Below are 25,769 nucleotides of genomic sequence, written 5' to 3'. Positions count from 1 at the left end.
ATTAAGTAAAAATAGCAAGAATACAAAATGATTTACGGTATGTTTGAAATTGACAGCATGTAAGACAGGGGTTTCTCCGGCAACATCACCTCCTAGTGGCAGATTTTATAAAAATGCACTATGGCTGCGTCTAAATAATCAATAGTACTAATAAAGTATGTACTGTTACTAATAGTATCCATCCTCAAAAGTAAATGGGCTGAGCAAACTTCACTAACATTGTGTAATATTAAATAACGCATAATTGGAATATTAAATTGGATTGTAATAACATATGCTGACATTGATTATCTCTACGACATACAACAATCTTGAATGTAATATTTACTTCCGGGGTCCTAGGTCAAAGTTGACCAATTGACGGTAGCACGTTATTGGCTGACTGTCAATGTTATGAAATTTCATTGGATAGACGAACACACGCCTTTCGCCAGTCTGAAAGATCACAACAGACGCCAAGGTCAGGAAATTATGTTAAAATATGTCAAATGGGCGCTATAAGATGTAGTTAAGTGTCTACAAAATGTCTAATGTTAGTGGACATCCATTTGGTTTCTTAAGCGAATGCTAACAGTTCAAGCAAACACCCACAGTTAGCTAGCTAGCAGTGCTCAGCAGCTGCGCAACTGTAGCTAAAGTAACGTTAGCTTACCTAGCGTTATGTCAACATTAACTTGCACGTTTTGCCTTTTTATTATTCATTGAAAAACATTTAACCATCCTATGCCTTTCATGACTTTTTCAAAAGACATTTATATTTGGCTAGTTCTAGTTCAGCTAACGTTAGTTGATAATGCTAAACTAGCTGATGTTAACGTTGTCGCTGTCAAATGTTACAACAATGTCATCTGTCCAATGTCAATATCACATGCTAGCTGCTTGTTAATATGCACCAACCTGTACTAATTATTCTCAATATGACTGAGGTGTACATTAACGTTGTAGCTAGCTAACCATCGTTCAGCTATTGAGCATGATGTTAACATTAGCTAAAGTTGTTTTTGTTGGATTTCTTAAAATGTTGTTGAATTGTTTTTTTGGTTTGTTTTTTACAACCGCTGCTTGTTTTATATGCTACTGGTTGGGCTCGTGTTAATAATACACCAAAAACAAAGTAAACCGTAAAGGGTGTCAGCATTAGCAAGCAGCAAGCCAAGACTAAAATGTCTCACTGTAAGATGATAGTGCTTGGTGGATGATATCCATGCTGAAAAAGCGGTTGTCTTTTTAATAACTCAGAAATGATCAGATTGAATGCACTTTTTTTGTCTCTTAGCTAAGTCACATTTTATAAAGGGTTTGTAACATCTCCATAGAAGGTGCAAAATGATGCATTGGTGTTTTATCCATGTGTACTGGCATCACTAACTCACTCCTAACCATGCTCACATTTAACTATCACACGTATTTTCACCTTCATTTGTCCCTTATTGTCTACCTCAGGTGATTCATGTCCGTCTGATTGAGTCAACGTTAAGCATGCTGACTGCACAGAGGGCGTGTGCAGCGATGGCTGCCCGGCGCCTGGTTAGAGCTTCTTTCTCCTCAGCACACACACACTGCTCTCTGATCCACACTTCCATACCATGCAAGGACCAGGATGAGCTGCATCCAGAATGGGCCAGTCTGGCTAAGAAACAGCTGAAGGGGAAGAACCCGGAAGATCTGATCTGGCGCACGCCTGAGGGACTCAACATCAAGCCTGTGTACACCAAAGCAGACTCAGTTGACAGGCCAGATGAGTTGCCAGGAGTATTTCCCTACACTAGGGGGCCCTATCCTACCATGTACACATACAGACCTTGGACTATCAGGCAGTATGCTGGCTTTAGCACTGTGGAGGAGAGCAACAAGTTCTACAAAGATAACATTAAAGGTAGATATTGCCTATGGGGGGAGTCCTTACTCTCACTAACTGCACCACTTCTATTGTCCATTAACATTTTCCTATCCTATCTTAGCAGAACTAACACACACTTTTTGACATCATGTTCCTGGAACACATCTGAACCCTACAAAAAGTCCCTGGCTTTTGGCTGTTATGTCTCCCTAGGACTTGGCCGTTAAGCTATATATTCTCTTCCATGAATACACATATATAAGCAGACTTTGTAGTAGTACATTTGAGAGAGAATATATTGCAATCTACACTTTAGCCAAACTGCCTGTGAAATCCATTATTATACTGGAGGCTACATGTTGAATTGCACTGAATAATTAGAAAACTAGATTAAAGAAGATGGAAAGACTAAATAAATATTGATATAATATTTAATAAGATGACAGTGGCATTGTAAGGTCACATTTGTATCATGCAAACGATTCACTTATGAGTAAGGTCAGAAACTGCATGATAAGGTTTAACCTTATAGAAGGTCACCAAAGCTTGTATTCAGGTTGGCTCAAGCCAAAATAGTTGAGCATATTGACGGAATAAATAGTGGATTTCAAGTTGAATTCTTGGTGTTGTTGGGTGTGAATTTTATTTTGCTATCTGCTCCAATTTATGACCCGTCCCTTTACGTATCTCCATTTTCCTCATAAATTTTAATCCACTATCTCTTTTGCTCTTTCACGTCAGCTGGACAGCAAGGTCTTTCCGTGGCCTTTGACCTGCCGACGCACCGCGGGTATGACTCGGATAACCCCCGAGTCCACGGAGATGTTGGCATGGCTGGAGTTGCTATAGACACGGTTGAAGACATGAAGATGCTCTTTGATGGAATCCCACTGGAGAAGATGTCCGTTTCAATGACAATGAATGGAGCAGTGATCCCTGTGTTGGCGATGTTCATTGTGACCGGAGAGGAGCAGGGCGTGTCTAAAGCCAAACTAACGGGCACCATTCAAAATGATATCTTGAAGGAGTTTATGGTACGCAACACCTACATTTTCCCGCCGGAGCCTTCCATGCACGCCATCGCAGACATCTTTGCTTATACCGCCAAGGTAAGTCCCACTTTAATGTTACTTAATATGTAATCTGCTTGTACTTTATGTCACGTTCAGGGTTTTCCCTATACAGTACACAGTCAGTCCTAGGCGCAGCACCTGAGCCGTTTTTGGCAGCATCTAAGCAAAATGAATGTGAAATGCGGCAAAACACTTGCCAAAACAGCACCAAAAAAGGTTGATAAAAAGCATCAAACTAATTAAAAGACTTTTCTCAGATCCAATGATTGTAGTTGGACTTCTTTAACAAGTTTAGTCTTTAAGCTTTCTGAGTGTTATTTATTATCTGCTCTAGCTCCCAACATTTCAGTCCCAGATATGGTGATAATAATGGTCCAAAATTATGTCAAATTGCATAATTTATTTTATTGAAAACCATCACATTTTCTTGAGCAAAGACTCTTAAAACCCTCTGCCAAATATGTGCACCTAAGTCTTTAACAAACCCGGGGAAAACACTGATGTTGGTAATGTTATACTACTCAAAATTGGGAGTTTCACTGATTCTAATGACTCTATGTTTCTAGCACATGCCCAAGTTCAACTCCATATCCATCAGTGGCTACCATCTTCAGGAAGCTGGGGCTGATGCCATCCTGGAAGTAGCCTACACCATCGCTAATGGCCTGGAGTACTGCCGCACTGGTCTTAAAGCAGGCTTAACCATCGATGAGTTTGCCCCGAGGTACAAAATATTAAGATCTTAATAAGTGTGGAAGAGACCCATTTTGATTTACATATCTGTTGCTCACTGCTAAAGCCTGCAGTATTAAGAATAGTTTTTATCAAGCATTAAGAAAATAGCTTTGAAGATAAAAAAAAAAGCTACATATTGTGTGAACCTTCCTTACTTTAGTATTCTTATTGAGGTTCATTTAGATAATGTTCCCGGATCACAGTAATTAGAGTCCAATACTTAACCATTGAAAAAACATTTGATTAAAGCTATAGTGCGTAGTTTCTGTCGCCTCCATGAGGAATACTAAGTAATGACAACAATACTGTCTGCACACGTGCACCCACCCTCCTCCACGCAGTTGCTAGTAGCCAAGGAGGACACGGAGGATTAAAAAAAAAAACATGATGAACTCTTCAGAAGAGGTCATTATCTTCACTCGATTTTCTGCACGGGAAAGTCACCAGACGACACAGTCTTCTGAACATAGCCGTACTGAGAAATACAGAGAGAGTTGTGTGAGGCTAATAGTCTTAATTAGCTTTATAGCAACTCATTTGGCAATGGCTTGAATGTAACGGACGATCATAAATATCAAAAAGTTACGCACTAAAGCTTTAAATGTAGGATGAATGCCAAGTCTGAAACTGTTTTTTTTTCTTAAGATTTGTACTTTTAGTTGAAATCTTAGTTATATCTATCACATCTCATAACACCATCACAGTATCCAATATGCGTATGACACATTCCACCTCTACAACATGCGGCCCCTCCTAAAGCTCAACTCAAATCCGGCCAGACCTACCTTCTAAATACAGTAAAAGTAATGTGTGTTAAATATATGAATATTTTTAAATGAAGTTTATTATTTTAAACATACAGGTCAGAAATAATACCCTCTCTCACTACCTTTCTATTTATTACATTCTTTTAATCCATGCTTTTGCTCAAATTATTGCTTAATATACTAACGCAACCAGGCTGGATATAAGAGATAGCATAAAATGAGAAATGTGCTGTTGATGAACTTTCATTAGGTAATGTCTTAAGTTAAAATTAAAATTCTGATAAGTGGGTTTGAGTTCCAAATATATAGATCAATAGATGACACGAGGATAAGTATTTCACCAATCCCAGTGGGGGAAATTCCATTTGAAACCGCAGCAAACTAAATACTGGAAAGCAAGCCAAGACTCGAGGGATACAAGATGTCAACCCCGACACTTGATTCTAAGGCGTGAATTAGCTCTTAGCACCACCAGTGTCAGTAGATGGTGTCGCTGAATTTGAAAGAGGCCACATTACCTTTACACTTATTCCCTTTTAAGCGGGAAAGGCTGCTAGTCAAATCAAACCGTTTAAATAGTAATGTATAAAAATACTTACAATTGAGCCCAACACAAAGTGGGTAATATAGATGTTATATCCAACATTTTAGCTGTCTACTTGTTTCTCCAGGGACTGAACTAATTGTAATATGTATTCATGCTGTTATCCATAATGCTTCTTTTTATGATGCAAATCTCTTGGGCTCCATTGGCTATATTGTTTTTGTTAATTTTGAACTAAATGATCTTTAATGCTGCTGTAGACAGAAGATGGTTCTTTTCAGTCATTACACAATTGCTCCACTTCAGCAACCCTGCCCTCTGTCCAATTCTCGTTCTTGTTCCTTGCATTGTACTTCCATTGTCTCCTCTTCGTGCCATTACTCCGACAATAGCGGAGGTATGTGTGAATGCAATCACCACGAACATCCCGATGGCCCAGTCCAGCTTGACCTTTTCCACATAATGCTTTGAGAGACAGGCCTTATAGACAGCCACTCTGACTCAATATAGAGATGTCTCTTTATTGTGTGAAATGGAATGGTTTCCACCCAAAGCTATTATCTCTTATTGTTCCAAATGTTACCTAGACTCACAACCAGTGCTTACCCCCGAGTTCGCACAAATACTGGAACTTAGTGTTAAAATTGTGACTGTGACATCATGCTTTTGGACTTTTTAATGCCACTGTTGTGTACTGTCTTAGTAGGGTTTTGGAGCAAGAGGAAAAGCTTCTACAGGAAACAAAAAGGGTGAACGTTAGAAATGTGTATCTATTCTTTAGGCACGTACTGTATCAGTTGTCCTTCCCTTTAAGGAACATGCATTGATTTTTTTTTATACGCTGCAAAAACGTAAAAGAAGAGGTGTTGAAATTGATTGATGCTCATTTTACTTTAAAAGTGGACCGATAATCAATGTTTGAGAGTTTAAAATCGTATTCATACATATTGACCGGTTGCATTTATTTTTTATAAATGCATAGCATATACATAACATTTTTGGGTCGCTAAAATGTTTTTTTTTTTTAAGAATCGCGACCACGATATGTACTGAGAAGGACATTTGGTGGTTCAAAAATAAACTTGTTAGTGCTGATTACATATACACCGATACCAATATATCTGCAATAAGCTAATATCCGCCAATTTTTAACCCAAATGAGACACTGAGATACTTGGGTTGCCTTCCTATTTAAGACCATATTAGTTTGCATTGTCCACCGTTGAATGTGAAAGGTTGCTGTACCCCGAACAATGTTTCAGCCTTAAACTAACTTAAGTAGCATCACAACTGTTTGTCGGTATGGCAGTTTATTTAAAACTCTGGCACTGGACAGGCTGCTTGCTTCCATTTTCTTCTCTCTATTTCCAGTAATAGTGGTAGTCATCACTGGGTCAAGCCTGTGACTGTATCTGGTTGTTAGGATACTGACATTGCTATAAAGCATAATGAAACATAAAGCTTAATCAGTTCTTTTCACATAGTGTTGTGTGTGTTTAGGTACTCTAATTGTGGTGGGTTTATCCCGTGATGTGTTGTGCTTGCTTATACAAATGGACTCTGATTTCTGTTTTGTGCAGAATTGCTCTCATTTTCAATTTTCTGTTAATTTTAATAACTGACTATATTTCTCTTGTTTTGTCAGGTTGTCATTCTTCTGGGGTATTGGGATGAATTTCTACATGGAAATTGCCAAGCTGAGGGCAGGCAGGAGGTTGTGGGCCACGCTCATTAAAGAGAACTTCCAGCCTAAAAACGCCAAGTCACTGCTCCTCCGCACACACTGCCAGACATCAGGCTGGTCTCTTACGGAACAAGTAAATACAAGCCAGAGTTTGAAAGTCCTTTAAAATGTACGGAGAAACTCACGCATGTCAAATGAGCAAATAGTGATTAGAACTCTCCCTTGTGAACCCTCCTCTAAGGATCCGTACAACAACGTGGTCCGTACAGTGATCGAGGCCATGGCGGCTGTGTTCGGGGGGACCCAGTCTCTCCACACCAACTCGTTCGATGAAGCTCTGGGCTTGCCCACAGTGAAGAGCGCTCGCATTGCCAGGAACACCCAGATCATCATCCAGGAAGAGTCGGGCATCCCCAAAGTAGCAGATCCCTGGGGGGGCTCGCACATGATGGAGGCTCTCACGGATGACGTCTATAACAAAGCTTTGAAGGTTTGTCATGGGGACCAATGGGCATCAGCCTGGACTTCCTTTCAGAGTAATCATTCATGTTTTATTATTATTTTACTCTGTCCATTTTCTTTTTGCCCAAAATTCACTTTAAATATACAGCTACAGGCTTATTACACTCTGTGAAATATTTAAAATAATGTTGTTAATGAGAACTTTAGTTATTGTCTTGTGAGGTAAATGTCATTATACACAAAGTGAAATGTCTACAGAAGTAATCCACCATCATTGAGTCACTCTTTTACAAGCTGTGTTTCCCTTTTGTATAGTTCATTAACGAAATTGAAGAGCTGGGAGGCATGGCCAGAGCTGTGGCAGAGGGCATTCCAAAGCTTCGTATTGAGGAATGTGCTGCTCGCAGACAGGCCCGCATTGACTCAGGTACTGTATCAATATATCATAAGCTTATTTGCCTAAAAGCCTCTCATGCTTTCATCTTTTTAGCTTCTTCCTCTGCCTCAAGCACTAAATGCTTTCTAGCTCTTTACTTACCAGAGCTGCCAATGAAATGTCAAGGTTTCAGTTTTGACATTAAGTGAGTCTGAAATGGTCACATATCTTACCGGATTTGGTATGAAATATTTAGATCATTGTCCTAACCTGGGACAATAGGTCTAACTGTATTAGATCAACTTTTTCTTGGTCTCGTTTTTTCTTTTTTAAAGAGTACCTTCATAGTCAGAGAAGCCTGCTTTTGTTAATTTTCACTATGCAACATCTCTTTTTTTCTACCCAAAAAAACAGTGTCACAAGGCACTGACTTTCCCATGTTACTTTAAGCAGGGTAATGTTTTTTTTTTTTAAACCCCTTGGTATGATGGTCTTAAACTCTCTAAATCAGGGGTCGTCAACGTTTTTTAAACCAAGGAGCCCTTGACTTAAAGTGAGACGGAGCAGGGAACCCCTACTACATATATTGTATAAAATAAAGCTGCCTAATAAACTTGGCCTACAATTACGTGTAGGGCAGCCTAAAGCCTTTTTACATACCTTTTTTTGCATAGAATACTAAGCTTTTAAAAAAGACTTACAATTGTTGGCATGATTTTTATAAATTACATTTTAAATTTTAAAATATACATGCGGCACAGTGAATCCTTAGGATGAACTGTATCTGTGGATGGCTACCTTAGTGACTACCTTACCTATAGGCCAGTAAGCCTATCTTCAGTGCGGATTGATATTTGCTAATAATATGTTGGCTTCATGTTAAAACTTTTAAATTTTTGAAAAGACTTTCAAAAATTGACAATAATTTGGAGGGCCCCCCCTGCAGTGACTCTGAGGACCCCCTAGGGGTCCCGGATCCCCTGTTGAAGATCCCTGCTATAGAGTTTAAACTTTCAATCCGGTAAGGTCAATACTCTGTTATAAAAGCTTTAGCGTGGAGTTAGCCTTTCATTGAGTCAGATAAGATTACTTTCTGAAGTCAAGATAAAATAATGTTAAACTCGAGTATTAAAAGGTTTCACTTGTGTCCAGCATTCAGTAGTGGTGCTCTATTTTAAGTTTGAATTGAGCTGAACTGCAGCATAATACTGGTTTTGCAGTTTTGGCTATTAAAATGCTGATTCTATCATTTGAAAGAACTCTTAATCCCAACAGGTGCCTTGTTAGACCTTGACTTTTAGACTTGGATAGGAAAGCAGCTCACACAAGATCGTATCAAAGCTTGATTCAAACCTACGGTGTGTATTTTGTGTGATTTGTTAAGGTTGTTATCACATCCCATGATGACAGAAACGAGTGCGAGAGAATGGAGCAGAACAGACCCTTAATAGACTGTGGAGCTTTCCTCCGTAATCCCCTTGATGCCTGCTCTCATTGATATTCATTGGCTTTCTGATTTACCCTCACTGCACATCTTTGCTGCTGACATTTGTTTTCACTTCTGATGGACCTTGAATTCTGATTGACCATTTTGGGCTCTCAGATCATTTTTGGTTTACATAATACATAATACTAATAATACTAATAATCCTACATTTTGATTTATCCCTAATAAAGTAAAGGATATTAGCACAGTTAGTAGTGGGGAATAACATCAATAATTCAATTATTTAGAGAGAGTTTCCTTTCTGAAGATGTCTGTTTTCTATGTCTTCACTTTTCTTTTTCTAAAGATTCCTTAATTCTGCCTTGGATATCCTTGGATTATCCTTTGGATAACACCCTGACAAGGTTGTTCACAAATGTGTGTTTTTGGTGGTTATTGGTATTTTTCCCTGCTGATTCCCATACCTGCATGCTGCTTTCCCCTCCTGTTCTTCTTCAGGATCAGAAGTCATTGTCGGGGTAAACAAGTACCGTCTGGGAAAAGAGGAGACTGTGGAGGTGTTGGCAATAGATAACACTGTTGTACGTCAGAAACAGATTGACAAACTGAAGAAGGTTAGTGTTCCTTTGAGAATTAAAATAATAACACACACACACACACACACACACACACACACACACACACAAAATCAATGAACATTCTCTCCAGAAAATTCTCATATTGATGTTGAGATTTGAAGTCCCCACGTCTAAATAAATAATACGATAAATGTACCAAAATCCATCACGCGTGTAACCGTATATAAGGTACATTTTCAAGATATAGACTACTATATAATGTCAAGATTAATAAAAAATAAAAATAACAATTTCATATAATGTGAAGAATGTGATTTTAACTTTTTACCATTTGCTTTGAATACTTCCGCATATACTAATATTGTGAATTTATAATGCACATGAACAATAAATTACACTTAAAATTCTTTTTCAAAAAAATCTTCTAAAAGACATAATTCCATGATTACCCATTGTCTTCATTATTTGAAATATAATATACTTTAATATAATACATATAAATAAATACAAAAATAAATATAATTTTTAAGTGGTGGTATATTTTAAGATCAAAGGTCCATGGGGCCAAAAAAAAACAACCTTTAAAAGAGTGTTTACATGGAAATGAATACATAATAAGTTAACTATGAGGTGAAAAACAATATTGGATGATAATCATTGTTTTAGTATTTTTTTGTGAGTATTTTGGGCTGAGTTAAATCACTGGTCAAATTTGACCCACTAACACACCCAATGGATTTTTACCAGTTGACACATGCATATAGTGAAGTATATCAATTTATGTTGTTAGCAGGGCAGATTCAAAAAAACAAATCCCATGTTTATGGCATGTTGCTCCCTTCTTCTGTTGTAGGTGAGGGAGAGTCGTGACCCAGAGGCAGCGAAGAAGTGCCTGGCAGCTATTGAGGAGTGCGCCCGAACCGAGGAAGGCAACCTTTTAGCCCTGGCTGTGGAGGCAGCACGAGCCAGGTCAGAATTCCCACAGTCACTAACTCTAATTGTGTAATGACCACTCTTGTGTCTGCACAACTTTAGCGTCATCATAATGTAACCAAGCTGTTACTTCCATAGCAATCTGTTTTTGTTTAAATAACTCTAAAGTTTTAAAAGGGGGTGGCAGTAGCTCGGTATGTAGGGAGTTGGGTTGGGAACCGGAAGGTCGCTAGTTCAAGTCCTAATACCGACCAATACAGACCAAAGTATGGTGGTGGACCGGTAGCAGGAGTGGTGCCAGTTCAGAGTGCCAGTTCTTGAGCAAGGCACTGAACCCCAAACAACTCAGGGCGCCTGGCGATTGACAGCTGCAGCCCCCTCACTCTGACATCTCTCCATTAGTGCATGTATAGGTACTGTGCATGTGTGTGTATTTCAGGCCTGTGTGTAGTGTGTATTCTAACAGAGTGGAAACCTTGTAGTTTCCCTTGCAGGATTAATAAAGTGTAAAGATTTTTAAGATTAGCTAGATCCATATATAGATTTTGTAATTTATGCTCGCTAAATGTATTTTTCATATATATATATATATATATATATATATATATATATATATATATATATATATATATATATATATATATATATATAGAGATATATATATATTATATATATGTATATAGCTGCCAGAATACCAAAGTCCGATTTCTGTTTTATCTATTGGCAAGGCACTATTAATCTATACTGTAATTTTGAGCAAACTGCTTGCCAAAAAGTCTTTTTAATAGAGACTAGCGAAGAAGATATTAGTATGTAAAGCAAGTTACCTGTGAAATTAAATCTTATTTGGTATAATCCACAATATCAAATGTATTACCTGCCCTGGATATGAGGGCCACACATGTGGAGAAACCGATCATGACACTGATACTGGTATCAAGGAAAAGAGAGATCTGAGCCTGTCAGTGGCAAAACAAGCACTTTTGTGAAGGTAAATACAAGCTGGACAATTGCCCTATTAACTTACATTGTAGCTTGTTTCGACGCTGCCGACTGCAGCGATCTCGCTTAATACTGGACCAATGTCAAAGATTGTTGTTCCCATCAGTCAGTTAGACACAAAAACATAGGAAAATAAGTAAAAAAAAATGTACTTAACGTTTATATGACTATAAGTAATCCAGCTAAACAAGCAGACTGCACTAAAATGAAAAAGCAATGACGTTTGCATTCAGTTTATTGAATGGGCTCTTAAAGTCTTGAAGTCTTAAAATGAATTGGAACAAATTGAATAACTGGCTGCCTTACATTATTTATTGTCATAAAGTGAAAATGTATTGAGGAAGATGCTCTCTCTTTTTTTCTTTTTTTAGATGCTCGGTCGGTGAAATAACTGATGCTATGAAGAAAGTGTTTGGTGAACACAAGGCCAGTACCAGGATGGTGAGCGGTGCCTACCGAAGCGAGTATGGGGAGAATGAAGAGATCGCCGGGACCCACAATAGGTAGAACATAAACCGAATTAGCATCTTTACATTCATTATGAACAGCGTGATTGCCCGAAGGTTAGAGCCTCCATTACCTCCAATGTCCCTGACCTATCTTGACTGAACCTTTAGAAACAGTTTCATATATGAGTGTGTCCGTCAGCCCTCTTGAAGTGGTGGTGAAGTGGTTGTGTTCCAGATTACTTTAAAACTGCTTTTGTGAACCCTGTGCTTAAAAAAAAAAAAAAAAAAAAACCTGGGCTGGATCCCTTTCTTCCTCAAAACTATAGACCAATTTCCAAGTTCCCTTTTATATCAAAATCCAAGCAATTTCTCTCTGCACTGGAAAATAACAAATAACATGCTTCCCCTTGGGCACAATTTTTATAGATATGGTGTCTCTTTTTATTTTAATGCTGGTGATATGCAAATATGCTTGCCTGTTAGATCCACAGACCCTGTAATGCTTAATGACTATCTTTTGTAAACATTTTCTTCAGCTGAACTAGGACAAAACCGAGATCCTTGTCATTGGCAAAACCGAGATCCTTGTCATTGGCAAAACCGAGATCCTTGTCATTGGCAGTGTTAGGAGTAACGCAATTACAGTAATGTATTCCTTTTCGCTCTAACACAGTAATATAATGCATTACTAATTACATTTTGGTAATATTATACTCGTTACAATCTCAGTAACGCAAGTTACAATGCATTTTAACGCAACATTTAGTAGTGTATTGTTTTTTTTTTAAGAATTAACTAACACCGCAAAACATTTCTGCACAGGAAAAAAAAACCTGTGAGTGTTATTTCTTGTTAATGTATTCAATGGTTGAGATGACTGCAGAGACATTTGCGGGATGGACATTATTTTCAGGAGTTATTAAACTGCGTTGAAGTGCTGTCCTGTTTCAGAGCCAACCAGAGGCGGTACGGACACCATCTGTGTCCCAACAGGTGACGCTACGTCAGCGCCGACAGCAGTGTGTCCGAGCTGCTGACAGATATATAAACATGTCGGGAATTAATGTTGAAGCTTGCTACACAGTAATATCATTGCATTTTATCAGCCGTGGAGAGTAACTAAGCCTGTAGTGGAACGGCTTCAAATGACGACCAAAAACGCTTGTCTTTTACTGTGACCATTTACTGTTCAATATGTTGCAGTTTTACAAACAAGAAAGTGAGCAATTTAAGCTTGACGGACACGTTTTGCATCTAGCAACTCACGGTCATCTCAGTAAGCTAGCAAGAGTACACGGACAACTTCTGTGTAGGCTACATCAAAATAAAAGCACTTCCTGTGACAGTTAAACGCAGTAAAATGAAATTACTGTTAAACAAATAAGGTTGTATATTTTTTCACATATCAGCTGTAAATCAAGTACTGTACATAATGTAAATAGGGAGTTTCACACTATAATTGACCATTTCCTTTAGACTGTTTTAAACTTAACAACATTAATTTCTTATTCAAGTGCTTTAAACAAACATTTTCCAACAATGCCATACTTCAATACAATGTAAGGTACTTTTAATTGAGTATTTTCATTTTCTCTTACTTGCCTATTGTACCTTTTACTTCTCTATTTTTATAGCTTTAGTTACTTTGCATATTCATATTAATTATACAAAATATTATGAATAATCTTATGATGTATTAAAGTGGATAAAGAGGAGACGTTATTGATCCGGTGGTGAAATTCACAAGCTAGCTGCCAAGTCAAACTTCCGCTGTTATTTTGGTGAAAGTAACTCAAAAGTAAATCAAAAGTAGTGTAACACATTACAATTCAGAGACAGTAATATTGTAATATAACTAATTACTCTCAAATGACAGTAACTAGTAATCTATAATGTATTAACACTGGTCATTGGGTCCCATCACATGGCAAAACAAATTCTGCCTTGGGCTGTTCCCCTGTTTGATCATATCAAGCCTGTTACAAGGAATTTTGGTGTCTGGTTTGACAGAAATTTGTGTTTTGAGCAGCACACTACAAAGCTTGTGCAATCATGTTTGTATCATCTTAAAAACTCCCTGATCTTATCATGCCTGGATAACAGCAACAGCCTATTTACTTTCCTGAACCGAAAATCTGTTGATCGACTCCAGACTGTACAGAACTCAGCTGCTAGGGTTTCAACCAGTACCTAGAGACTGGATCACATCACTCATGTTTTAGCTTCTTTACACTGGCTCCCAGTATGTTCTAGAAAAGATTTAAAAAATATTTTACTGATTACTTTAAAGGCTCCTAATGGCCTCTCTCCCTGCTCTATCTCTGACCTCTTTGTAACGTTTGTGCCGCTATGTACTTGAGCTCCTCGGGCAGACTTTTTTGTCTGTTTTGTCTAAGACCCAGGCTGAAAACTGAATGGGACGATCTGCCCAGGGAAATAGTGTCTGCTGAGTCAGTGAAGTCCATTCTGAAAACTTTTATCGGAGAGCCTTTCCTGATTTTACTTGAGTTTTGAAATGTTTTCTCTTACACTGTATTGGTTTTTATACACCAAATTGTTTTGTATCTGTTCTCTTTTAAAACCTAATGAATTTATGACCTGTTTGTTTGAATTTGTCTGCCTTCTGGAGCACTTTGTAATTTGGATATTTAAAAGTGCTCTTTAAATAAAGGTTATTATTACTCAACTAATTTTGTTTTTCAAATCTCAGAGTTGCAGATTTTAAGAAGAACGAGGGCAGGAACCCTCGACTGCTGGTGGCAAAGATGGGGCAGGATGGTCACGACAGGGGTGCCAAAGTCATCGCCACGGGGTTTGCTGACCTGGGCTTTGATGTGGACATCGGACCACTGTTTCAGGTCAGTGTCAGATGGCAGAATGGAGTAAAATAGACCTTTTAACATGCATTTAAGCAGTGTAGGTCAATTCTTGACTAAGGTCTCAAGTAATTGTAAGTGCCCTAAAATGAAGAAGAAAAAAATATATAGTAATCATCAAAGGTAGGGAGTAAGATATAAGTGACTTAAACATTTTTGTTTTAGTTTATTGAGAATGACCTACAAAGGATATGTGCTTTTGATGCTAAAACCCACATTGCTTAAAGAAACTTGAGATTCGATGATATTCTAAGTCTTTTACAAATGTATGGTTTTGCGATTCTTTTTCTTACAGTATCCTGCCAAACTCCTCTTTGCATTTAAGAACGTAGCCTACAAACTTACAGCTAGGAGGGCTCTTAATTGGTGCTTTGTTGAAGCCAGGTGCACTGAAATAATAATAAATAACTAATACTTAACCCTATGCATAGCACAGTTTACATGGGAGGCATGTAAACTGTACAGTATGTTGACTGCTGCAAGTGCATAACAAGAGGAAGACAACTCTTGACCATTCACCTTATAGCTAGGTCTGTTCCAGTTACATAAAGGCACGCACATTTCCCTTTTTAAGTGTACGTTTTACCTTATATCTATTTTCCAATTTGATTGTATTTATAATGGGAGCTTTGAAGGACTTGAAAAGGCCAACACAAAAAGCAGCCTGTTGACCTTTCTGTTAGTATATTTACAGTACCAGGCAGTGCAAAATTGCCCGAAACTGACATTTAGACTTGCCGGACGCAGGTGCAAGTAGTCACATTAATTAATGATTGCTGCATTTCATTCAGGTGTGTCAGCACCAGGGTCCTGTTACTGTGCATGCTCACTTACTTCAGAGCTTACAGGCACACTCAAATGGAATAAAGGCAGTGCTAATCTTATTAGTTGCACTTGTGCTTTCCCTGCTATGACTAGTTCAAGTATTTGCTGTGAGACTGGTCTGTAAGCAGTTTGATTGTGTTTATTCTCTGTGTTAAAGTACAATTAAAACCTTTTTTTTTTTTATTAATTTAAAACCATCAAAAAAAAAAAGAACTTAACCCATTTGATGATGTCATATGTTTCATTGATCTTTAACTTAATTACATGCTACAGTAACACAGTCAGTTGTTGTTTTTTTACTTATTTATTTATTCCCCCAGTTCAACTTAGATTTGGATGCTGGATATCATATGACTGAATCAATGTAATGTGGTAACATCCTGATGACTCCCTGTCCTGAAGCTGTTCAGGATGGATCAGTCTTTTTTTGTGATAGCTTCCAGTAGTACAGCTTCCATCAGTTTGTTAGTAGTAAAAAATACAAAAACAAAAGTCATACAAATCAGATTAAATGAAAAATTAGAAAAGGTCATACATTTTTTTTCTTCAGTTGTTTGGCTTTACTTTGTAGTGTTTGTATTGCACCAGATTCTATAGTATTTTTTTCTTTCTTTCTCATGTTTCGTACACCTCAGTCAGAGTTGTGTTTTCTTTATGTTTCCATGTCTGACTCTTGGGTGAGCAGACTCCCCTTGAGGTTGCCCAGCAGGCGGTCGACGCAGACGTACACTGTGTCGGGGTCAGCACGCTCGCCGCAGGACACAAGACCCTGGTCCCCGAGCTCCTCAAGGAACTACGGAAGCTCAACAGGCCAGATATCCTGGTCATCTGTGGCGGCGTCATCCCACCACAGGTAACCTTTTGATTTTCACAATTATCTAATCTCTAACCGTGAGAATTTCCCCCCCTTTATTTCTTGACGTCCTGTCATATGACATTTAGTAGACATCCATCTTGCTTTGTTTCTCGTTCATTGTCTCTTTATTTTCTCTTCGATTTTGCTCTTTCCAACGCAAGCCCCTTAAAGGAATCCTTGACCCAATCATTCATTCACCCCGTGTTACCTTGAATTCTTGAAGAAAAATGTGTTTTTCTCGCATGCCTGCATCTGAACAAGGAATTTTCATCAATCTTTACTTGACTACTGGCCTACTTAAAGCCAGGAAACACACCATAATGTATCTGGTTTGAAATCATAATCCTGGCATAATGTGGACATACAGTCCCTGACAAAAGTATTGTTGCTTATCTATGTTGTAGGAACAACAAATAATAACTTGACTCGCAGTTGATCAATTGGAATCAGAAATAGCTTATATAAAAAGGCAAAGGCTTCTGGATTATGGTTATTATACCAAAATAAAGTATTGTATCATTCATTGAGTTTTATCATTGAATTAGGACAGAAAGGTCAGATTTGGATTGGACAAAAGTCTTGTCGCATACAAAAATACAGTAATGTACGGTAGAGATTATACTTTATTTTGAATACACATGCTACAATAACATCAGAGCATAAAGTCATGGTGCCTTGGGAAAAAGAATGAATGCCGTGTATGACTTCCATGAATTGGAGGACTACATCCATACGTCTCGGCATAACTTATTGATGAAGTCATCCGGAAGAGCAAAGAAAGCAGTCTCGCAGGACTCCCAGAGTTCATCACGATTCTTTGGTCTCATCTTCCAAGCCTCCTCCTTCATCCTACCCCAGACATGCTCAATAATGTTCATGTCTGGTGACTGGGCTGGCCAGGATTGGCACCTAGACCTTCTTCGCTTTCTTTGATGTGGAGGCTGAAGTATGACAAGGAGCGCCATCCTGCTGAAGAATTTGCCCTCTGTTGTGGTTTGGAATGTAATGGGCAGCAAGAATTTGTTGATACTGCAGACTGTTGATGTTGCCATCCACTCTGCAGATCTCTCGCACACCCCCATACCGGATGTAACCCCAAACCGTGATTTTTCCTCCACCAAACTTGACTGTTTTCTGGCTGAATCTTGGTTCCATGTGGGTTCCAACAGGTCTTCCGCAGTATTTGCGGTGATTAGGATGCAGTTCAATGGATGATTCATCAGAAAAATCAACCTTCTGCCACTTTTTCACTGTCCATCGTTTCACCAAGCTGTGGGCCTCTGCAAATGCAACACAATTTTTTTGTTGTCTTCTGTTTAATGCTGGTTTGTGAGCACTAATTCGGCCATGGAGACCACTGCGTGAGTGAATTCGACAAACTGTTCTTAAAGATACAGGGGTTTCTGGTGACCAGTTCTCATGTAGCTCTGCTGCAGGTGAAAAAGGGCTGGCCCTGGACTGTCGAAGCAACAAACGGTCCTCTCAAACAGTTGTCTTACGGGGTCTACCTGACCTGGGCTTGTCATAAACTTCACCAGTTTCTTCAAATCTTTTTCTTATCCTCGCCACTTGACGTTTGGATACATTGAAGATGTCTGCCACCTCAGCAGCAGACTTGGTCACATGAAGGTCCGGTGTGCTGAAGTTCTTTTTATACACACCTGGGAATGTGTTAATTACAGTATTTGTCACAGGTGAAGCTCTAATCTGTGATTGGTTGAATCATTTAAAGACACGACAATACTTTTGTCCAAGCCAAATCTGACCTTTCTGTTCTAATTAAATGATGAAACTCAATGAATGACACAAGACTTTATTTTGGTATAATAAGTATAATCCAGAAGCCTTTGCCTTTCATATAAGCCATTTCTTATTCTAACTGATCAACTGCAAGTCAAGTTATTATTTGTGGTTCCTACAACTTAGATAAGCGACAAGACTTTTGTCAGGGACTGTAGAATGAATCTGTTGTGATCATCATGACCACACTATAGGGTTTCCTTGCTTGCATGCAGGGCAATGTGATTTCCTGTCATCCTGTTCCTGTCAATCTTAGTGTTTGTCTTCAAAATACATTTCATCTCTTTCCTTTTGGTGATACTTCTACTTGAATCCGTTGTAGCATAATTAACAACATAGGAACTGTGTACATCATTCTTTCACTACATGAATTAACTGCAGTTCACATAAACTGTGTTCCACCTCTGTGTGTATGCAGGACTACGAGTTCTTGTATCAGAGCGGCGTGTCCGCCATCTTTGGCCCAGGAACCAGAATCCCACAAGCTGCTGTGGAGGTTATTGACAACATTGAAAGGAGCCTGGAAAAAATCCGGCAGGTCATGTGAACTCAAACTACATCTGGAAGAACTGTCTATTTATGTTGTATCAACAACAGTCGCCACAAGTGGGAACCCACACTTCTGTATAGAATCAGGTTGACTTGTCGCAAAAGATTGTAAAAAGCTAAAATGCCCTTTCCCACCGTGAAAACACAGCATGTTCAGCAGTCAAAATGATTAAAAACCTGTTGGACAGGCATGGTTGTTATGAAATTTGATTTTTAGTATCCTCACAGTTTGCCGTTTTCAGTCCTGTAACTTCACAAAGAAAAAAAGTCAACATGTACCCAACAGTATCTAGTTTTGTAAATTCAATATATCTAAAGAAATCCTCTCCCACATAACTTCTTTAGTCGGATAAATGGTGATTTCACCCTAACAGCATGCCTGTGTGTGAATTGCAGTGGTTACAGCATTATTAATATCCTGTAAATATCCTAGGAATTCAAAAATATGAATGGGAACGCCTCTTGGTCAATACTATAAAGTTAACACAAATTAAACTATATTAAGACTTTTACCCACACTTAAAAAAACAATACATCATACACTACATTTCAACTAATTAGGATATGTTAAACATAATACAGTACCATGTGAAACATTGGCTTGAGCTAAGCAGAGCATCTTTTTTGGCACCCAAGAATAAACCTTGCATCACAGCACTATAAACCTACTTGAAATGTTATGCTTTTATTGTGAAATGTGTGTTTAATTTTCAATTACGTAGCAGGATGTCATTAGTGCTAGTGCGGTGCAAATTGAGGGGTAGAAATTCTAATCAAAAACCTCTTATTACCCCTGGGTTTTATGTTGATGGATATTATCATCTTGAAAGTGGCCTTCTGTTGTCTTGATCTCTTGCATCGTGTTTAATTCTTGCTTCAGTTCAAAGATAAAACCATGTGTGATCACAATTTATTTGGAAATAATATTTTTCTACTTGTGATTCTTAATCAGATTTAGCGCTCTTTGGTCTAAATAAATTACATGAACTTTGGAAATGTGACTTATGTCTAAAGATTATGTGAATTGCAGCACTTTTTTCTGAGATATTCAATCACTTTTGGAAATGAAGTTAGTAAATTCAATATTTTTTAAACCCTAGTAAGGATAAGGTCAACTCTTTTTTCTGAATCACAGTATCTCAAACCTGTAACTGGTGAGAGCTTATGAAAATATGGAGGATGATTTATTTTGACGTTGTTTTTGACAGTAAATTGCGATAATTGGCTTGATGGAGGTGGAGTACATGTACTTGTTAGACTGTGACGTCTGCAGCAATAATGAGCACAGTCATTTCTGGTTTTAGCTGGTTATAATTGGCTTGAAAACATCAGAAGAACAGTATGTTACTTTCACAGACTGCTCATTTTCAGTGCAGCACCTCCAGTTTCCATCCATCCATCCATCTTCGTCCGCTTATCCGGTGTCGGGTCGCGGGGGGAGCAGATCCAGCAGTAAACCCCTCCAGTTTACTATACTTAATTCCATATTTATACAATAATCTTAAATTGTGCTTTTAGATGGATTTTGCCATAACATTTGGTACAGCCATTCATGCCCCCTTGGGATGATTGTAATAACTTTGATGATCCTTAAAAGAGAATAACACTGATTTAACAGTGCACCTGTATAACATTGTTGGACCAGCAATATTTTCATTTTTATTCTATGCATTGTTCTTTTTGTTGACAAAACCGAGTGTCTACATTACCCACAATGCAATCGACCGCCAACTTGATCTGAGATTTGGGTGTAATGCTAGCAGCTGTTAATGTAGCCTCAAGCCGATAGCAGCGATGAGGAGCAGGCTAAACCCGTCTGGTAAGCTCACTTCATTCTAATTTCACATCCTTTGATTTTTTTTATTTACTGTATTTTCAAACTTGCAGTCCTCAGCTCAGCCCCAACAGACGCTGACTCAAGTGACATCACTTGAGGACATTTCATTTATTTATCATGTCACGCAACTGGAGCCACAAATAATTTTTGTTTTTACATATGCCGTAGTATACTCCACAAGACCTGATTTGATGTTTTATGGTTTAGTAAATGCAACAGCCAGCCAATATACCAAATACCTGTAAAACTAATGACAGCCCCATGAGCTACTGATGGTGAACATAGAAAATATTATACTTGTTACTTAAGACAAGTTAGTCATTGCGAGCATGTTAGCCTGCCTTGAGTGTATGTCTTTAAGCCCTGCTGTGCGTTAACAGCCCCACGGAGCCACTAGCGTCTTGTTCTCAGCTCTAATGGATATATTATGACAGGGGTTCTTAAAATTTACATATAATTGATTGCTGCACAGGAACAACTGCACTCTTTTAGTGTGTTCATGCACAACCAGGAGCTTTCTCCAAGCTGCTAACCTGACAGACATTTAAAGGTGCAATATGTAGTATTGTATGTAATACTGTTAAAATAGTTACTGCACTACCAATTCAAAATACTGGAGAGTCGTCTCCCCCGCCCCCTCCTGCCCAGACTCAAAGTTCACGGGGGTTGCCAGGCTGAGACCGCAGCATTCACAACAATGTTGCTAGATGCTTTTCTCACATAGCCAGACATTACTCCACAGCACAGCAGAGTAGCTAATGTTAGATGTTAGTCTCACGTAGCCAGACATTACTCCACAGCACAGCGGAGTAGCTAACGGTAGATGTTGGCTATATTGACAGTCATAAAAGCCCGTGCTCACGCTGAGCTCTGTAACCAACTGACAGACACATTTTTTTGGCTTAAAATTACAGTGTGAACCGCTAAAAACACAACAACCTCACTGTCCTCTCCACACGCCAGTCAGGCACACTTCCTCGGCTTAGAATTACAATACGAAACGCTAAATATACCACTACCTTGCCGACGGAACACACTTCATTGGCTTAGAATTACGGCAACAATCGCTAAACACACTGCAAACTCACAGTCCTCTCTTTCCGATTTACAGCCCCCCTCTCGTGGCTTAAAATAACTCACCGTTGTCAGCTCCAGCCGCTGAAGATGCTACACGCTGTAAATGGGCTGCTTGCCTGGTCCTCCTGGTAACGTTAACAGTTCGCAGGGTTAGCATGGCGGCGTTAGCCAGGACCAGTCGGGATCACTTTACTGGCTATGTCTCAATTGTTTTTGCGAGTAACCAACTTGGGTACTCTAGCTATATAATTCAATGTGAGTACACAAATGTTGAAATAACAAAAAATGCCCGTCCCTAGTAGCTGTGATAAATTAGCCTGAAGCTAATGCTTACCTGTTCAGGAGAAAATAAGCCAACTCCGCGTCCTTTTGGGATCTAAGCTGTCTCCATCTTTCAAATACATCTCCAATATTTACCAGGGGGTTGTTACGTCTCTGGTCACGCAACTGTTAGAAACATTCTGTTTTCTTTTTTTATGTCATGTAGAATCTATCTCTGTTGATCCTGTTCGTTTGTTTGCTGCTTTCATGGCTGTACTACCATTACAGCTGTAGCGCGCTGGGTTTACGTTTTTACAGGTATATCTGGCAACCCGGCCTGCCCGTCAAACTGGGCCGTTGATAACAACACACAGACCAAAACATAAACATAAATTCCGTCACGGAATGTAAATTTCAAAAAGAAAAAATACTGACATTAGCATTGTTGTCAGAAAAGATAGTATTTCAGTTTAACATGTTTCCTTAATATCTGATGCGGCATTGGTGTCATTTTTGGATTTATTAAAGTACAAATATTACATATTGGACCTTTTAAGTGGGTGTAGTTGGACACAGTAGCTGATTAGTGTATAAAATGTAAGCTATGGAAAGGGAAAATATTAAAATGGACCACGGATGGTTAAAACATAATGCATGCACTTCATGTTACATTCGTGCCGCGTTCTGCACTTTGAGCAACTATATATGATTAAAATGTACATCTGTTACCCCTTTGGACACCAAGTCAGCTACTGTGTTGAGGATCAAGTCTAGAAATCAGGGAGCAAGATGACTACATGCAAGTCCCACAGTTTGTTTTTTACTAATGGAGGCTGAAGTGTGATGAAGTGATACTACAGGGAATTCATTGTCCACCACTTTATTTTAGTCAATCAGTTTATTTTCAAACATGACCAATGGATTATGCACACAAAAATGCAATGTTCATAGCTCTACATTCACAAATTCTAGACAATTCAACACTGTCAACAGCAGTTACAAGATGCAATAAAAAAAAAAGCTGCACAGCAAAAACTGTATTTTTATCAGTATTTGCCATTCAGTCAAGCTTATTGAAAAAGGAAACTTTGAAAAGGGAATTCCTAGATTGCAGGTAAATATATAAGAGAAAAGAATATTCCCTGAATAAAGCAAGACAAGAACAGGTCCCTGTTAGGCAGAACGTGTATAGTAACATGAATTGATTATCCTCACAGAAATCCTTTTTAGGCTTAATTAAATACAATAATATGAATAATTATGTGTTTTATTTATACTGCACGTTTCAGCACTCAGACACTTTACAGAGTTATAAAAATAAATCCACACTAAAATACACACACATACTGTGTTCTAAATTATTATGCAAATTATATTTTACACTGATTTTCCTAAATCAGGCGGCTGTGGCTCAGTGGTAGAGCAGTTGCCTGCCCCTTGGAAGGTTGGTGGTTCAATCCTTGGCCCTGCAGTCCCATGTCAAAGTGTCCCTGGGCAAGACACTGAACCACTTCAGTGGATGCTGCGCATCGGAGTGTAAATGTGTGTGAATGATTATCTGATGAGCAGGTGGCACCTTGTACGGCAGCCTCGGCCACAGTGTATGAATGTGTGTGAATGGTGAATGGTTCCTCTACAATGTAAAAGCGCTTTGAGTAGTCGTTCAGACTAGAAAAGCACTATATAAGAACAGTCCATTTACATTTAAATAGCCTATGCAAATGACAGTCAGTATAATTTTCAAGTCACCAACCGTTAGGGTATAAGTCGAATTTCATTGAACAAACCACCCAATGAAAACAGCATTCTTTTCAAAAATAAAAAACTGAAAATGCACTGTTCCAAATGATTATGCACAAGAGCATTTCAAAACATGTTATAGGTTGTAGAAGAACTGAAAATGGTCATTTGCTGAATTTGCAACATTAGAAGGTTATATTTACTGAAATCAAAAGCTATTTCAATCAAACACATCTTAACAGGGAAAGTTACATGTTAACATAGGACCCCTTCTTTGATATCACAATTCTCGCATCCATTCAGAAAATGACCATTTTCAGTTCTTTACAACCTATAATATGTTTTGAAACGCTGTTGTGCATAATAATTTGGAACAGTGCATTTTGAGTTTTTTATTTTTGAAAATAGTTTTCATTAGGTTTCTTCAATGATATTCGACTTATACTCTAACAGTTGGTGACTTGAAAATGATACTGACTGTCATTTGCATCGGCTATTTAGGAAAATCTGTGTAAAATATAATTTGCATAATAATTTGGAACATATATATATATAAAGCCCAAAAAATCTTTAAAAAACAAAACAAATGAGCTGTCTAGCTGAACTCCTTTTTGATGTTCCAAAACTTTAAAAGAACAAGTTGGCCTTCTTATCAAGAGTTAGATGACAGGATTGATAACACTCTCATATTTGTCTATTTAATAGGGATTATGGTGACATAATCTATAGACCTGTTGCTGCTTCCACTCTCACACCCCTGGACTCAGTTTATCACTCGGCCCTCAGATTCATTACAGTTGACCCCTCACACTCACCACTGTACTCTGTATGACAAAGTTGGTTGGAAAAACATTAGTATCTTTTTTTAATCCATAAATCTCTCATTGGACTGTCACCACCATATATAGCATCTATGCTGAACTGGATCACAGGACCTTGCCAAATTTGCTTAACAATTTGCCTTATGCTTCATGTCCCACAGGTTAACTCTGATTATTGATTTGGTAAATCTGCTTTTAGTTTTAATGCACCAATGGAACAACCTTCAATGTTCACTTATGCTTACTCTAAGACTGTTATTTCAGATCATTTCACTTCTGTGTGCAATTTATTTTCATTGAGTATTATTTGTTTTGTGCTTTATATTTTATGTGCCTTGTATCTCGGTGTCATTAATGATCATACATCATAAATGACGGAGACCTCAATGATTTCTGAGATTTTAAATAAAGGTTATAATAATAAAAATAATAATAATAGCAATATGAAGCTACCACCAGCAGCCAGTTAGTTTAGCTTAGCACAAAGACTGGAAACAGAAGGAAACAGCTAGACTGGCTCCATCCAAAGGTAAAAACAAAATCTGCCCTCCAGCCAGGAGCTTGCTAATTAACACATTTGGTTTGGGAAGTGTAAAAAAGACACACTGTCACCTTTTGACGAGTTTTCATGCATTCCACAACATTTCTCGGCAAAACACGCCATGTGTAGCAGCAACAGCTAAGGCAGGTTATGCATTGACCTCAGGATAGTCTCGCATTGCCAGACCTACAGTGAGGAAAATAAGTATTTGAACACCCTGCTATTTTGCAAGTTCTCCCACTTGGAAATCATGGAGGGGTCTGAAATTGTCATCGTAGGTGCATGTCCACTGTGAGAGACATAATCTAAAAAAAAAAAGAATCCAGAAATCACAATATATGATTTTATTAACTATTTATTTGTATGATACAGCTGCAAATAAGTATTTGAACACCTGTCTATCCGCTAGAATTCTGACCCTCACAGGCCTGTTATTTAAAATGTCCACCTCCACTCCATTTATTATCCTAAATTAGATGCACCTGTTTGAGGTTGTTAGCTGCATAAAGACACCTGTCCACCCCGTACAATCAGTAAGAATCCAACTACTAACATGGCCAAGACCAAAGAGCTGTCCAAAGACACTAGAGACAAAATTGTACACCTCCTCAAGGCTGGAAAGGGCTACGGGGAAATTGCCAAGCAGCTTGGTAAAAAAAGGTCCACTGTTGGAGCAATCATTAGAAAATGGAAGAA

General features: G+C 38.4%; 1 protein-coding gene across 1 annotated transcript; it reads left to right on the top strand.

Annotated features, from left to right (window-relative positions):
- The first annotated feature begins 362 nt into the window (after positions 1–362).
- mmut (methylmalonyl CoA mutase) lies at positions 363–18,987 on the top strand. The gene is made up of 13 exons (XM_028605062.1): positions 363–460; positions 1,444–1,876; positions 2,582–2,949; positions 3,480–3,637; positions 6,605–6,776; positions 6,885–7,133; positions 7,421–7,532; positions 9,427–9,542; positions 10,360–10,475; positions 11,813–11,944; positions 14,601–14,748; positions 16,277–16,444; positions 18,666–18,987. Exons 2-13 carry the CDS (start codon positions 1,480–1,482, stop codon positions 18,792–18,794), a joined length of 2,265 nt encoding a protein of 754 aa, XP_028460863.1. The 5' UTR covers positions 363–460; positions 1,444–1,479; the 3' UTR covers positions 18,795–18,987.
- Positions 18,988–25,769: the final 6,782 nt, after the last annotated feature.

This window comes from Perca flavescens, chromosome 18, assembly GCF_004354835.1.
Source record: "Perca flavescens isolate YP-PL-M2 chromosome 18, PFLA_1.0, whole genome shotgun sequence".
Taxonomy (NCBI): domain Eukaryota; kingdom Metazoa; phylum Chordata; class Actinopteri; order Perciformes; family Percidae; genus Perca; species Perca flavescens.
The sequence above is the reverse complement of the archived record's forward strand: the minus strand, read 5'-3'. Positions and strand labels throughout refer to the sequence as shown.